General features: G+C 41.2%; 1 protein-coding gene across 3 annotated transcripts in view; it reads right to left on the bottom strand.

Annotated features, from left to right (window-relative positions):
* The window catches only part of SLC10A7 (solute carrier family 10 member 7), a 194,858-nt gene that overhangs the window by 42,063 nt on the left and 136,960 nt on the right, over nt 1-15,835 (bottom strand). For 2 of the 3 annotated variants that reach the window (XM_060246676.1, XM_060246677.1), the window contains one exon: nt 11,149-11,232. The exons of the other annotated variant lie outside the window; for it this stretch is intronic. In XM_060246676.1, the coding sequence (XP_060102659.1) occupies nt 11,149-11,232 (84 nt within the window). The remainder of the gene's footprint in view (nt 1-11,148; nt 11,233-15,835) is intronic. 3 annotated transcript variants of the gene reach the window in all.

The raw sequence follows: 15,835 nt of genomic DNA, 5'->3' as shown, positions 1-15,835 counted from the left end.
TTTCCTTCATGAGGTCTCATTGCTGCATTGCCTACATTTTGAGAGCATTATGTCAACTTTAGAATTGATGGCTTTATTCCAGATAAAAATAAAATGATTGGCAGCTCCACATAGAAAATTAAAAAGTAAATTGCAACAATGGGTGAGTCTTATGAGTATATGCTCCCTGTAAATAATGAAACAATGAAGTGAATAATCTGGGGATAAAATTCTGAATTCATCCCAGGGTCTTTTAAATGCACCATATTAGTGTAATAATAAATTTTATCAGAGCATTGTTATCTGTATTTTTAAGGTGGTTCCTTCATGGAGGGTGTTTTGGCCAGCAATGAAATGGAAGCCTTTGCACAAGTTTTTAAAAAATGTACTGGCATACTCCTTCACTACATACAGCTTAATAAGAAGACAACAATAATAATGAAGAAGTGGCAACACAAAACGCTTCCGCTATTATTAGTTAATTACGTGCTTTATGACTATTCAACAATGAGGTCTGTTGAACATTGTTTTTACTGTCTATCATTGTGAAATTCATAAGTAAAAGTATGGTAGCCCTTACATCACAGTTTTATTTTGTATTCCTTGTAGTGTATCTTAACTGTGATCCCATAATTATTTTTTGTTGTAGAGAGCACCCAGCAGAACCAGTACATGTATATAGTTTCCAAGGAAGGTGCCCCCATCCTTCATTGTTTTCAATGGAGGAAAAAAAGAAAGCAATTATTATTATTATTATTACCTTTAATTTATATCCAGCCCTCTCCGCAAGTGGACTCAGGGCAGCTAACAGTCAGTTCAAAACTTCAAACAATAAATACAATTAAACAGTTTAAAACTTCAAAACTTCAAACTGTAAATACAGTTAAAACATTTTAAAATATCTTATGGTGCTGTTAAGCAACAACCTATGCAGGATCATCCTTTACTAACAGTGAACCCGTAGTGATTCCACTTTCTCAGTAGTGTAGGGTGGCAGTCCTCTCCTGGTTTAAGTGCCAAAGGCCTGCCAAAATAACTTGGTTTTGCAGCGCCTGCGGAATTGAGAGAGGTCCTGCAGGGCCCTTATGGCCTCCGGGATTGCATTCCACATTTCTCAGCTCTCTCATTTAAGGGAGGGCATTGTGTTTTGCTGGGTACTAGTACACTGAAGTGGCACTGCTCAGTACTCTGCACATGCACTGGCTATGTTGGCCTGGAACCCCCCATTTGCTTGGATTTGTTGAGCTGGCACTATCATAGTGGCACTGATTTTTCTAGACACTCTGTACATTAACTGGTTCTGCTGGGCACTCTGTACATGCACTGATTGTTTTAGGCTTGCAGATTTTCCCTGGCTTGGATTTGGTGAGCTGGCATTGCCACAGTGGCACCAGTTCTGCAAAAACACCCCCCACCACCACCACCACCTTCAGTTTCTACTACAGAGACTTTTTGGTTTGACATCAGTCCCTGGTTTTTGCTGTCCCCCCCCCCTCTATTGTGAATAATAGAGGATGGGGGCACCTTTTTTGGGGGGGGGGTCCATAGAATTGGAGCCCCTGGTCCAATCTTTTTCAAACTTGGGGAATCTTTTGAGAAGAGGCACCAGAAGCTACATTGAAATGGTACCACTACCTCAAAAAACAACCACGCAGACTCCACGCAGGAGAGCCAGTTTGGTGTAGTGGTTAAGTGTGTGGACTCTTATCTGGGAGAACTGGGTTTGATTCCCCACTCCTCCACTTACAGCTGCTGGAATGGCCTTGGGTCAGCCATAGCTCTCATAGGAGTTGTCCTTGAAAGGGCAGCTGCTGTAAGAGCTCTCTCAGCCCCACCTACCTCACAAGGTGTTTGTTGTGTGTGGGGGGGAAGGTAAAAGAAGATTGTTACCGCTCTGAGTCTCTGAGATTCAGAGTATAGGGCGGGATATAAATCCAATATCATCTTCTTTTATGGGGAATCATAGACTATAATGTTCCCCATAGTCTAAAATGGAGCTGAAGGTATTTAAAGGTGTAGTGGTTTTTTAAATGCATTTATGAAGCTGTAGTTTCTCCTGGAACAGGAAGTGCACTCTCTTTAAACACTATTTAATTGTACTCCTGTTTCCCTGGATAATTCCGATTTTTTTCCAGGATTATCTGGGATTGGCTATTCTTGATAGCCAGAAATACACTCCCCTCTATATCTAGTTGAAAGAATAGCCAAGAAATACCAAAAAGGTATTTTTCAGCTTTTTTTTTTTGCTTGGATGCACACCCCTAATCTGCCTTCTAGTGATATCCCTCTCCCTCCCCCCAAACCTCCTCACACATCTGATTTGAAATATAAATGGGCCTCACTCATGAAACTTTCTTATATTATTGTTCCTACTCCTTGAGAAACTCTAAATTAGCTCACAGCATAAAACAACTAAACTGAGCATCTGCACTTGCAGAGAAACTACTGCTAGTTTTTACGCCTACTTGTAGTCTGGGTCAAGATACTAGTTGCAGCTGTGGCAGAGATATCCAACAGTCGATTTTTAAACCTCTGCGGTACAGACAGTGACATGACCTAGATTGTCCAGGCTAATCTCATCAGATCTCTGAAGCTAAGAGGAGTCAGCCCTGGTCAGTATTTGGGTGGGAGACCACCAAAGAATTCTAGGGTTGTGATGCAGAGGTAGGCAGTGGCATATCACCTCTGAATGCTAGCCTTTGCTTCTCCAAGCCACTATATTATATGTCAACACAGATGAGGGCAATTACGATAGTGCAAGTACCTCTTGCCCAACTGTTTCTGTGTGCTGTTTGAGGTGCTGTCTGAAACAATGATAACAGAGACAAGCATAGACTGGCACCATTTTTTTCATTGTGACGGGAAAGGAATATGAAAAAAGAGGAGTATGAAACAATTTGCCTTATACATTAAAGCATTTGCTTTGCCCACAATGAACACTTTATGTTAAGAACAATGTTATGTGCACCCTTACAGCAAGTAGAAGTGGGCATATGGTCAACCATGTAATGACATCCAAGGCCATTTGTGTTTTATCTACATTTTTATATGTCATCTTCCTTATAACTTGTATAAGAAATGGACATTCTGTTCACCTACCTACCTATAATATTTATATCTTGTTCATGCAAGGAGCTCAAAGTAGCATCTCTGGTTCTCCCTCTTCCATTTTACCTCCAGTGTATATAACTATGTGAGGTAGGTTAGGCTGAGAAAACTTGACTGAGCACAGTAATCTGCTTCAGGCAGAGTGGGGATCTGCCAAGGTTTCTCCACTCCTGGTCTGAAACATGTTGGGTTTCTTGGAGGATCTAACTGTTTCTGTCTGAGGATTTAACTACACATTACATATAGAACCCTGAAAGACGTTTTTCCAGTAAAAGTCGCATCTGAAGGGAGTGATTCGGAGCAGAGAAGGGAGAGGTACTTAGTCCCTTTTCTGCTCACCAGTTATACACAATTATGTTAATATGTAGTTAGAAACTGAGAACTTCTCAGTGTGGAACTTTCTCCACTCTGTTCAATGCTTCGATCTATATCCCCCTGCCCTGCCAAGCCATCTAATTTTCTAAACAAAATTTTCAGCTAATGATTCCAAAGGCTCTTTCTTTTGGAGAGATTAAAACAATACAATGTTTTAAATATCAGTTCTGCTTGTGGTGCTTCATATGGTGATGAAACAACTGGTTTCCTTAAAAGGGGGATAAAAAAGACTATAACCTTATTTTCTGATCTCTTGATATTTTCCCTCTCTGTCTAACTTATTGATCCCTTAAATCATGAACTCTAAGCACTACCATCATCAATCTGTGTGATTATGAATTACATTTTGGACTATGAACAATCACCAAGCAAATTAAAATGTCCTTTTCTATTTAGGTTTACCTGAGTGGAACCCATGCTCTAGCGCTTTATTTGACTTACCAAAATTCAAAGCTAATTTTAAAACTGCAGTTTTCTTAATATTAAAGTACTGTAAGACAATACCATAAACAAAATCTTCCATGACATTTTTAGGGTGAGGCGTATATATATTTCTTTGTTTATCTTCCTATTGAGAATTCATCTGTCTGTAGTTAAAGTCAAGTGTCAGATAAGAGTGAACTATAGCATGAATGCTGTTAATCTGTCATATCAATTTTTCCAAGAAGCTTTTCAGCAGTGTTGGCCTCCCAGAAGATTACTGCTTCTTCCTGCAATTCAGCTAAACTTTACCTATAAACAGGGCCACTTCTATATGGATTAAAGCTATAAATATCTTTCAGCAAAAATGTTTCCTAACAAAAATGGCTGTAATTTTTTTTCTTAAAATGATTAATTCTAAATAAAATGTACCTTTAATCTCCTTTTTAAAATAATTCATTTTCCTTTTTCAGTTTAGACCGAAAGAAAAAAAAAAGCTATTTTTGCATGTTCTATTTATTTACATGAACTGCTTCAGCATAAATTTGTTTGTGCCACAACAAACCAATACATATACTGCCTTTCCCACAGCTGAAGGTGTTTTTTCAATTTCAGATAAAAACTAGAAAATACAGGAAAACCTCATATAACCACTTTCCCTAAAAATAATAACTGCAGTCTACACCTCATTAAAAGCCTCAGCAAACAGTAGCCTTTTAGAACCTCCTAAATACCTCTACAGACCATACCTCCCATCTCCTCAGGAAGTTTGTTGCTCCATAGAGTGGGCACTGTGACAGCTACCCTGAACAGCAGAACAACTACCAGGTAGCAGCTTGAAGACTATAACTGGAGCACTGCTGGCTCTTCATTATACCATTACAGGGTACTTATCTGTGGTCCTGAGGGGCAAAAGGAATTGTATAGATAGTTGGTACTGTGGTCAGGACTGGCCCAAAGGTTTGTGGCAGCCTAGATGAATTATGGGCACAACGAGATGCTACTGTATCTTTGTGGGTGACTCAAGGACACTGCCAGTATTTTAGATCTCAATATGAGCCATTGAAAAATGCTGTGAGGGCTTGATCCTGATGGGCCCTGGAGCATGAAGGAGCCAAGGGCTCTTGCACCCCCCAGCACCAAGTGCTGAAACAAGAGTGGCAGGGCCCACTACACTGCAGGCCCAATCAGCATTGAACCCTTGCAATATTTTCAGATGGTCCACATTCAGCTCCAAAATGGTGGCCATGGTGTCCTGGGGCCAACCACCTAGCGCAACTATATGGTTAGGGTGATCCTTGGCTATGCTGGCGGCTAGGTTTTGATTGGACCCTGATGTTGAAAGAGAGTATTTGTAAATCCTATATAGTATTGCTAGCTCTAGGTTGGGAAATACCTGGAGATTTTTGGGGTGAAGCCTGAGGGCAAGGTTTGAGGAGGGGAGAAATTCAGCAGGGTATAATGTCATAACGTCCACCTTCCAAAGCAGCCATTTTCTCCAGGTGAACTGATCTTTGTAACCTGGAGATTGTAATCCCAAGTTGGCAACACACACATATATATACACCCTAATGTTTAGTTTCCTAGCATCCCACAAAACAACAAAATGCAGCTCAAAATGTTTCCTTCCTGGTGTTCCTACTTTACAGCTTAGGCATGAGTACAGAAACAGATCCACACCACTCTACTGGAAGAATCTCAAAGCTCTACTACTGCTAGGAGGAAGCACTGGGAGAAGTCCTATATGTCATTTGTTGGCTCTCCTAGGGGACTAGTAGGCTGCTATGTGAAAGTATGGTGGATTCAGATAGACCACTGGTCTGACCCAGCAGACTCTTACTTACATTCTTATGCTTAGATACAATGACCTGAAAAAGGCAAGCCTCCATTATGTCTATCCATATATTTATATTTTAAATAGGTACAATTGTAATAACTAATTTGAATTTTACTTAAGGACTGTTTAATATAAAGTGCCCACTTTAGGCTGGCAAACAAATCACCAATGGGCAACTAGAGAATGCATGAATGATAATGTACAGACATGGCTTTTATTATTTATTCATAGAGAACAGTGGTTTTTGGTGTGCGGCTTTGAAAAATGTTCAAACTGGTAGAATATAATAAAAGCACAGCGGAAATTCTATTTCATTAACTTTTAATCATAAATCACTCTTTAAAATAAAACATAAAATAAAAGTCTGTCATAAGCACTTAGGTCTAGAGAAGGATGGCAGAAAGGGGGAAAGAAGGGCTGCTGCTGTACTCGGTTTTCTGCTCCCTGTCACTTCCTCAGCTGAAGACAAACAACTGAAACAGAGCCATCTCTGTCCAAACTTCCAACATTGAAAAACACATGATTTGGATTTATTTTACCTTGATATTATTACCAGGGGTTGTTTTGTAGAAAAATAGGTGGTAGAGCTCATCCAGGGATTGTTATGCAGCTGCAATACTATTCAATGGGCAAGGAGGTGGAACTTTCAGAGGGAGGAGGTGGAACTCTCAGAAAGGTTCAGGAGCTGTGCTCCTGTGAGCTCCCACTGAATCTGAGGCCTGATTATTACCATTAGAAACACTTATAAGCAGTCTTTCTCCATTACAGAACTCAAGGTGGCTTACAATGTAAGCACAACAAAAAAATAAAAATACAGCAAATAAAAATACAGCAAAAAAATAAAAATTTACAGCAAATGAGTAGAGGAGACTAAACTAATCAAATGCCATCCTGAATAAAACTGCCTTCAAAAGACTGAAAGTGAGGGGGCCAGGTGTACCCCCCTGGGGAGGTTGCTCAGTAATTGTGGGGCTGCCACTGAAAAGCTCACTTTTGTATCCCCACCAGAAAAGCTTCTTTGCTCAATGGGACAGTCAGGAGGTCCTCTCCCTGTGATCTTAATTCCCAAGTATGAATGCATGGGACAGGATCATCCTTCAGATATCCCAGACCCAAGGCATGGAGGGCTTTAAGGGACAAAACCAGCACCACAAATTTAGCTCACATCACACAAAGAAAGTGTTCATATAAGAGAGAATTTGCACCACTGATGCTACCTCTGTCTTGAATCCCCCCCTTACCTGCCCATTAAAGACTCTTTTTCAATCTCAGTTCTGACCAGTTCAGACCCCTTCAGCATATAGTTAGTCAATAAAATGCTTGTTTGGATATGATTTCCAAATCTGAGCGTCTCAAAAAAACTCGCATTAAGTGATCTAGAATCAATGCCTCCCTGCCTGTTCACGTATAACATGGCAGAAACATCTGGCAGTTTGAATGAGAACCAATTTCCCTTAGACCATATCTGAGAATGAGTTAAAAGTATATCTTATGGCCTTCAGTTCAAGAACTTGCATATGACAGCAGTAGTTACTGCCATCAGTCCTAATAATTTCTGAATCACAAGTGCACTTTGGAATTGGCAACCTGATAGACGACTGATTAAATCCAATTCAGTTCAGTTCAGACCTTTACTGACATAAGAGCAATAATGATTCACAATCAAAAGTAGGTATAGAGGCCTGAAATATAGTAAGAACAATGCATAAACAATCAATTAAAATAGCAGCCAATAATACTAATCAAAAGTAGGCACCCAGCAATTAAAATACAGTAGTATGCCTAGATTTAATTTTATAGACTTCTACTAAGAAGTTCACAACACATGTAGTAATATGGGGATTAACGTCTTCTAAAAGGTAGGATAGAATTTTCCTTTTAGTAAATACATTGTGTTGGAGATATTCAGCTAAAAATTAAATCCTTTATCTCTGCATCCTTCTCAGCTGGAAGGTAATCCTTAGCAGATAAGGAATCCAGGGATGCTCCAATGAACTTGATGCTTTAGGAAGGCTCCAACTTAGACTTCTTAGATACTGAAACCTAGATTGTGACATGTTATGATAGTGAGGGCTATGTTGTCAGGTAACAATTCTTTCGTATCTGCTACAAACAGCAAATCATCCAAGAAGGGAAAAATGATAGGTGAAGGAAAGTCACAACAGGAGCCATGCACTTTGTAAATGCCGGGGGGGGGGGGGGGCAGTTGCCAGCCCAAAGGGTAGTAGTTTACCAGTAGTGGCAAACATTTCCCCATACTTGAAACAGAGATACTTTCTGTTTTCCCCATGGATCGCAACATGGAAGTATGCATCTTGGTGATGGGTAAGCACAAAACAAACATTATACTTTAAGAACTGGAGTACAGATGCCAGTGTAACCATTTGAAACTTTGTCAGCCAGAAAAACTTATTCAACCTCCTAAGATATAGAATTTAGTCAACATGGGAAAACATAGAATAGAATCCAGGTGATAGGTCAGGTTCTGCAATCTCCTCAGCCACCTCTTTCTGCAGCAAGACGGTGAGCTGAGACTCTAACTCTGGCAGTCAGGTATCTACTGCCTACTGCCTCTGAAAACTTTTGAACTGGTGGTTACAAAACAAATTCTAATCTATAGCCCTGTGCTATAATTGATAACACCCGGTTGAAAAATCTGTAATACTGCTTCAGCAAGACCCTGAAAGCTGGATTAGGGTCACAGAACTGTTCTAGTGTAATTGGAACAGGTGACCCTGAGAGTCCCTGGAAGAAGAGAGTTGCTGCCCTGGTTTCTATTGGGCCCACTCTTTCTCCTAGCCAAGAAGTGAAAGGTAGAGGGTGACCTCTGAAGAGGATACTAGACTCTAGTTGTGCTATAAGGACACTGGTCCCTGTGTGGTGGGTACCAAAACCTTGTAGGTTGGCGCTACTTTGAGTAAGTGGGAGCCAAATGTGTGACACCCAAGGATGGCAGTGGATGAGTGGACAAAAATCTAGAATTCTCCTGTTTAACCTTGTATAGGTTCTCTATGCACTGGAGGTGACGGGCCAAGGCAGGGTTTTTCCAAATGTCCTATATATATCTTTTAAAAATCCCAATAGTGAAAGCTACAGTGCTCACTGTCCCGGAATACAATTGGCCAAGAATCTTGACTTTTGTTCTGTGTTTGCAATGCTAATCTCCAAAGTCTGAGCCATTCTGGTCATTTGCTTGGCATATAGGCATTAAGTCCTCAGGATAATTCGGTGCAGGATCTCCAACCTGTTCATCAGGTCCAAGAGTATCTCAAACTATGTTCAAATTCCTATCTCAGCTCCTTAGCTCCCTCACTGAAGTCTAAAGGAGGAACAGGGAGTCGTGGTTTTGCTGGAACCCCAAAAGAGGCAGAGGAGTAACTTCAGTGTTGAGAGGATTGATAGAACCCTTGCTTGGTGCGATGTAGGGGTGGAGAACATTCAGATCAGTCCTGGAGATAAGCCAGGGACATGCAGTACGGGTATGGTTGCCAAGGAAAAGGAGGGCATGGATGGTGCCAAACTGTAGAGCCCAACAGATCCACCTGAGTTGGTCTTGGATCTGAAGCTGTCATAGTATCCAATGGAAGATCCACCTCCAACAGATGGGAAAGTCTGAATGTATTGAAGGAATGATTGGTGGGATGTAGAAGGGAGCCTCAGATTCAGACATTAGTTCCCTGGAAGCCAATGAAGGTTTGTCATGGATTTGGTCATCTCTCTGTGTTTGGCTTTTGCATGATTCTTCTTTGCTGGTGGTTGCAATGTACTCCTTTGAACCAATGGAATGGTGCTGAGTCAGTTCAGAGCAAGTGGCTGAGGGAACCAATGGGCCCAGAGCTACCAGGGAAGATTTCTGAGATTGTGCAGGTTTGGGAGGCTTATCAGATGAGCACAATGCCTTTTCTCACAGGACAGCCTTTAAACGGAAAGCCCTGTCACTCTGGGCTTTAGAGGTGAATAGTTGGCACACTTGGTACTTTCCCACATTGTGCTCTTCACCAAGATGCAAAAGGCACAGACTGTGCTCATTGGAATGAAGCATTTTAGTACTGCATCTGGTACATTTTTTAAATATGGCTTTTTAAAATAGATGCATTCTACCCCAAGACAGAGGGGATGAATCTTTGGAGAAAGCAAGGCAGGGCACTGAGGTAGCTCTTTGGCCTTGAACAACCAGCATGAGGCAAAGGACCGTGGAGCTCCTACATCCTTGTAGGCAAAGGAAAGCCACAACAGGAGCCATGCACTTTGTAAGTACATGGGATGCAGTTGCCACCCCAAAGGGCAATACACAATAGTGTATTGCTTGGTTCAGCTGTTATTTTCTTCTTGCCCAAAATTCAAGTAAACTAATATCTTTCTTATGTAGGAAATCAACACCACAACAAAAAAAGCTTTTTCAGACCTGGAGAGCTGAAAAGAACCACCTTCTCCAGCAACACTGAAAAAGGAACTAAGGAGAAGAGGTGCCCCTTCCCATCGACCATGTGACCATTTCAGCAGGAAGGACAGCTCACAATGGCTAAAGGGAGGACGGCCACCGTCTAGATGACTTTTTAACTTTGAAATTAATCTCTGTGGCAGGCCTACTTGAATGCAGTCCCAATGGGGGACTGCACAGAAGACTAAAGATGAACTTCTGTCATCTACCTTCTGAGAGTGGGAGGGAATTAAGTGTCACACAGAGAAACGAAATAGACATAAGTGTGCTTATTACCTTTGGCTCTAGTGTTCTCATAAACCCATATAACCCACAGCAAACTCTACAGGAGTTATGGGGAAGGCATCCAGTTCAGTATCAGTTCTGTTTTCTGTTTTAAGGATTAAGAGATTCTGCATATAAGAAAAGGGAAATACAAGAGAAAAATATCCACCTTGCCCCACACTCAAAAGCTGAGGAACTTTTCAAAAGACAAGGAGGGTATGAGTGGTGAGCTGTTTCACAACCCTCCAGCCTGAGAGACTTGTTTCAGGGGAGAAGGAAGCAAAAATAGTAAACGAGCCAGTGGTGAGCGGGTGTGGGTAAAAGGAGCAGTGGAGGATGCAAGGGATTTCCCTCATCTGCGAGTCTGTAAATAGTCTAATGGACCTTATTGTATAACCTTATTAGTTTAAACTATCCCTTTCTTATCTCATTTACACTATCCTGCATGTTTTGAAATCTGTGTTGCCATTTTTTTGCCTCCTTTATGCTCACAAACTCTCCTTTTGATATGTAAAAGCATATGTTTTAGGAAGTGAGAGGCAGCTGCTCAGTCTCAACCAAGATTAATGTGGCTTCAGGGAGTCTTCTAGCATCATCTCTGCATTATTAAATTTCACTATCCTGAGACTTTTCCCTAGATGGCAGCTTTTTCCCTTTTGTTGTCTATCTTTAAGACATCTCCCTTTAAAAATATAGGAAATATATATATGTATTTAAAACATACCTGTCCAATTATTAGTGGAACTACAACGGTCATGAACAGCTGTGAGAATATAGATGTAAAAGGCACAGAGGAGGATGACCCAAGCTATAAAAGAAAATGAAAGTGCAATGTTAATCTATAACTTTAACTGCTAATGAACTACCAATGACTTTGCATGTTTGGAGATACTAAAATTATTTAAATCTGTATTTACATTTACACACATAACAGCAAGCACAAAAACATAAAGCAATTCTGACAATGAACATCAGCATGCCCTCATATGGCAAACTCTTTATATTGATTTCATAGCAGGGATACCAGACCCCCCCAGTGGGGATGGGGATCCCCCACTGCCAGGCCCCACCTTTCTGCCATTGATTAACAGGCCAGCAGAGGACTTACCCCCCCCCCCCCCCAAAAAAAGGGATGTCTTCACTGTGACTTGAAAGTGATGTTGGGCAAACACCAGAGTGCATGCCTACATCACTTCCAGGTCACACTTCCTGGTGCATAGTTGAAACATGGAATGAAGTTCCCTGCTCCTGGTAAGCCCACCCCACATCCACCAGCAGCAGCTTGGAGGAACCTGGCAACCCTACTTCATAGACATATTGTTCAAGATTATATAACCAACATACATTGTCATTCCCAAGAACTGTTTAAAGTCCAACTGTACTGATATAGACCTACTGGAAAGAACAAGAAGCACTAGTCATGGATTACAATAAGATTACATAACATTGACAAAGTGCTGACAAGTGTTGGTCTAATACAGTTCTGAATCCCTTAGGATTCCACAGTATGCTCTGGTTACAATCTATATTGTCCAAACTCTATAAATGTAATACTGGTTTACTTCTGGAACTATTATTTTAAAAATCTTTAATTTATATTAAGATGGGAAAGGAAAGAAATGAGGGAAAGATTCAGCAGTCTCTCACCTCCCCCAAACATTTCTGATCCTGCTCTCCTAACTACAATTGACTGTTTTGGAAATAAAGTCATTTAATTCTAGCACATACACTGTATATAGCTGAGACTGTACGGGAAAGGAATGGGAATATTAATTCTCCCAATATCTCCCAGCATCTTGTCTTTGTGTGATATGGTAAGCTCCCCACCACTCATGACAATTTACTCAAATGGATAATCACTATTGAGACACAGCAGCATCAGAATTAATCACATGGTTAAGGTCTAAATTTCTGAGCTACAAAAGAAAACATAAAGTTAAAGGCCTATTTTACAGCACGGTGATCAATGTATCCTGAAACTCTTTTGCAATCCTATTATCAAGGCCTCCCTAAAACAGTATTACTAAATTTAACAGTGGCTATCAATCCAATTACTGAGCTTATTCTACTTCAGCTTTACAAGTAAGGACAGCAATATTTTTTTCTTGGTACAAGAAGTCATATTCCTCAGACGAAAATTCACTTTCAGGCCCTTACTCCTTTACCAAACCAGCTGTTCAGTTCTCCCCTCTCTCTTTTTTTGGCAAATAGGACAAATATCACAGCTGCGGTATCCTCCAAGGAAGATGCTGCATCTGTAACTGCCACAATTGCATTAGTGGACTCAGATGAAACACTTCATCTCAGTTGTGCCACATGGCAATCCCACTTCACATGAGTTAAGTCTGCTACAGAGGCAGGTCTCCAAGCTATGCTCCACAAGGCATATTTAGCATGTTTTCATCCTTGCACCATCATAATTACATTTAGGTGGTGGAGACAAGAGTATATATGCAGATTGAATCTGGGATTGCTACAGAGAACTAAACTCTGGTAAGAGTGAAGAATTTTCACTGGAGAGAGACAGAGAATAACTTTACAAAAGCCATTAATAGTGAAGCTATTGGGATATATGTGAAGGCATTGTAATATTGCATGAAAACAGACACAATCTTATATCCATTGTTTTCAGCCCTCCTTTGGTGTGTATGTTTATTGCCTTGGATGCTCTTAGGTCGAAAACTGTGTCTATTAGTCCAGGTTGCAGCAGCATCAGGAGTGCTTTCCATCAACATCTGGCCAAAAACATTTGCAGATGTAAAGGAGAAGACCACCTGCTTGGTGTATCAAGCCCAGAGAACTTCTACACTTGTCTTCATCCATCTGTATACCAAATTCTGTAATCCTAGTCCTATTACATTGCTTGTCATGTCTCATCCAACTGATTGCACTGTGCTAAATAAATAACTAATAATAAATTAAGAAGGCCCAGAAAGCCAACTTGACTTTTTCCATTGTTCTTTTCTCAGCAAGCAAATTCTTAAGCTATGAGAACTAATTCAGTGTAGTAGTTAAGTGTGCAAACTCTTATTGGAAGAACTGGGTTTGATTCCCCGTTCCTCCACATTCAACTGCTGGAGTGACCTTGGGTTAGTTATCATAACTCTCTCAGAGCTTTTCTGCTCAAGAGCTGTTTTCTCAGAGCTCTCTCAGCCCCACCTACCTCACAGGGGTGCCTGTCATAGGGAGGGTAAGCCACTCAGACTCCTTCGGGTAGTGAAGGGGGGGTACAAATCCAATCTCTTCTTCTTGTTGTATGGCTGGACTTCAGACTTTAATTCACTTTAATTTTGGTGACTTTTTGACCCTTGGTGTCTGGGAACTAAGCATCATATAAACTGCCATAAACAATTGCTCCCTTCCTCCTGGACATTTTAGTTATGTGACTGGATCCATGACCCATACTCACCTTAATAAAACTGGTCAAGTGGTATAGAAAAAAGAAAGAGGAAGAGAGACTTTGAGATGAAAATGTCAATGCCAAGGCAGGTTTAGCTTGTGCTAAAAGAAATTTGTCTAGAAAACCAAGGTAGTTGGGTAACATGCATGCAACAGCATACATTCAATGTTAAAATTGAATGATTACATAAATAGCGTCTAGCAACGAAGGAGAAAGTGTAAGACCATGGTTAGGAAGATGCTTTCTCTATAGATTAAGCAAGGGTTCAGTGTGGATGGCCATGGATGCTAAACTGGAGCTGCTGCATTTTTCACTGGCTCCCATAAAAGCACAAAAACATAAAAGACAAGTGGGGAGGGGGGGGCACAAGGACTTGCGCTGGGCATAACATATTCCCCTCCCCCCAGTATTTCCTCTTTCCCTTCCCTGACAGTTCCCATGGCCTTCCCTTTTCCTACTTCATTTTCTCCTTCCCATCCAAAAGACAACCTACCTTTATCTGCCTCGTCTTCACTCCTTCCCTATCCACTCCAGGGAAAGTCTAGCCATGCTGTGCAGCAGTCTGTGGTGGGCCAGGATGCACAGGGGCCAGGCACAGTTGTACAGCAGCCAGCACTGGGCTGAGTTGTGCGGTAGCCAGGCTAATCCACATTGAATAGATAGTGGGTCTCCAGTAGCTGCCTCTGGGCCTGTCGATGGCAAGTCCTTCTCCATCAGGGAGCATGACAGTGGATGGTAGATTATTTTCTGGGGCTGGATTGTTTTCTTGGACAATCTTCCTAGTCTGCTCTTGTCCTTTCCCACTTTTGCTTTATAGAAGATTCTTACACAGTTATAGTCTATTTTCCACAGTCAGATGCCAAAGAGATAACAAACCTCATAAAACCTGAGCACAAGTTAGCAAGATAGAGTTCCAGATCCATTTCAAGATGTTAGTTTTAACCTTTAAGACCTTTAAGGAGCCAGGGACCAACACACCTGCAGGACTGTCTCTCCTCATACATCCCCCCAAAGGGCCTTATGCTCAGGCCAATCAACATCTACTGGTGATCCCAAGCCCCAAAGACATCTATCTTCAGCTAAGGCCAGGGCTTTTTCTACCCTGGCCCAAACCTGGTAGAATGAGCTCTCAACAGAGTTCAGGGCCCTGTGGGATCTTTTACAATTCCCCAGGGCCTGTAAAATGGAGCTATTCTGCCAGACTTTTAGTTGAGGCAGTGGATGTCTAATAACTCCTCCTGCTCAAACTCCCTGCCAAACTGTTTTCCAATTGTTGTGGGCAGGGAGTTAATAAACTGGGAACCCTAAGTTCTGGCTAGCTATATCAAAATACCAACAAATTCTGAAACAGAACCTGGATAGCATGATTCTTAAATTGCCATCTTTATTGCATTTGTGTTTGGAATTGATGTTTTAAAAGTTTTAACGTGACTACTGTTATAATTTCATGCTGTAATCTGCCCTGAGCCCATTCACAGGAAGGGCGGGATACAAATTAATCAAACAAACAAATAATAACAAGAACTCAGGAGCATGGCAGGAACACCCTAACTCCCAAATAAAGGGGAATCACCCAAAGAAAGAAAAAATTGACTGGGAGAAAGGTTGATTGCTGCCTATGAAGACTTGGATAAATCATCTATTGAATGCTTCTGAATATCAGTCAGAATTGGGTAAGGCTTAGGACACCATGTATCTGAGGAGGAACTTCTACATAGCAAGACAAGGTTATGGCTTCCATAGATGAATTTCCAAGAGAGCAGGATACACTCCATGAAATAAGGATTATATAACTGTGTGCATACACTGGGTAGAATTGACTTTGCCAGCTTGCCAGCTCCAAAACAGAGATCCCAATCTCTTACAAAGTAGAAACTGGCCAGGATTTAGAAATCACGGAGATTCCAGATGTTTCACCACCCACAGACATCTTTGCTGAGGCATACATTTTGTGCACAAACTACCATGAAGCAACAAATCACAAAATATGGAGTGGACTGCACACTTTCCT

This window comes from Heteronotia binoei, chromosome 9 (assembly GCF_032191835.1).
Source record: "Heteronotia binoei isolate CCM8104 ecotype False Entrance Well chromosome 9, APGP_CSIRO_Hbin_v1, whole genome shotgun sequence".
NCBI classification, from domain to species: domain Eukaryota; kingdom Metazoa; phylum Chordata; class Lepidosauria; order Squamata; family Gekkonidae; genus Heteronotia; species Heteronotia binoei.
This window is presented reverse-complemented; position numbering and strand designations above follow the sequence as displayed.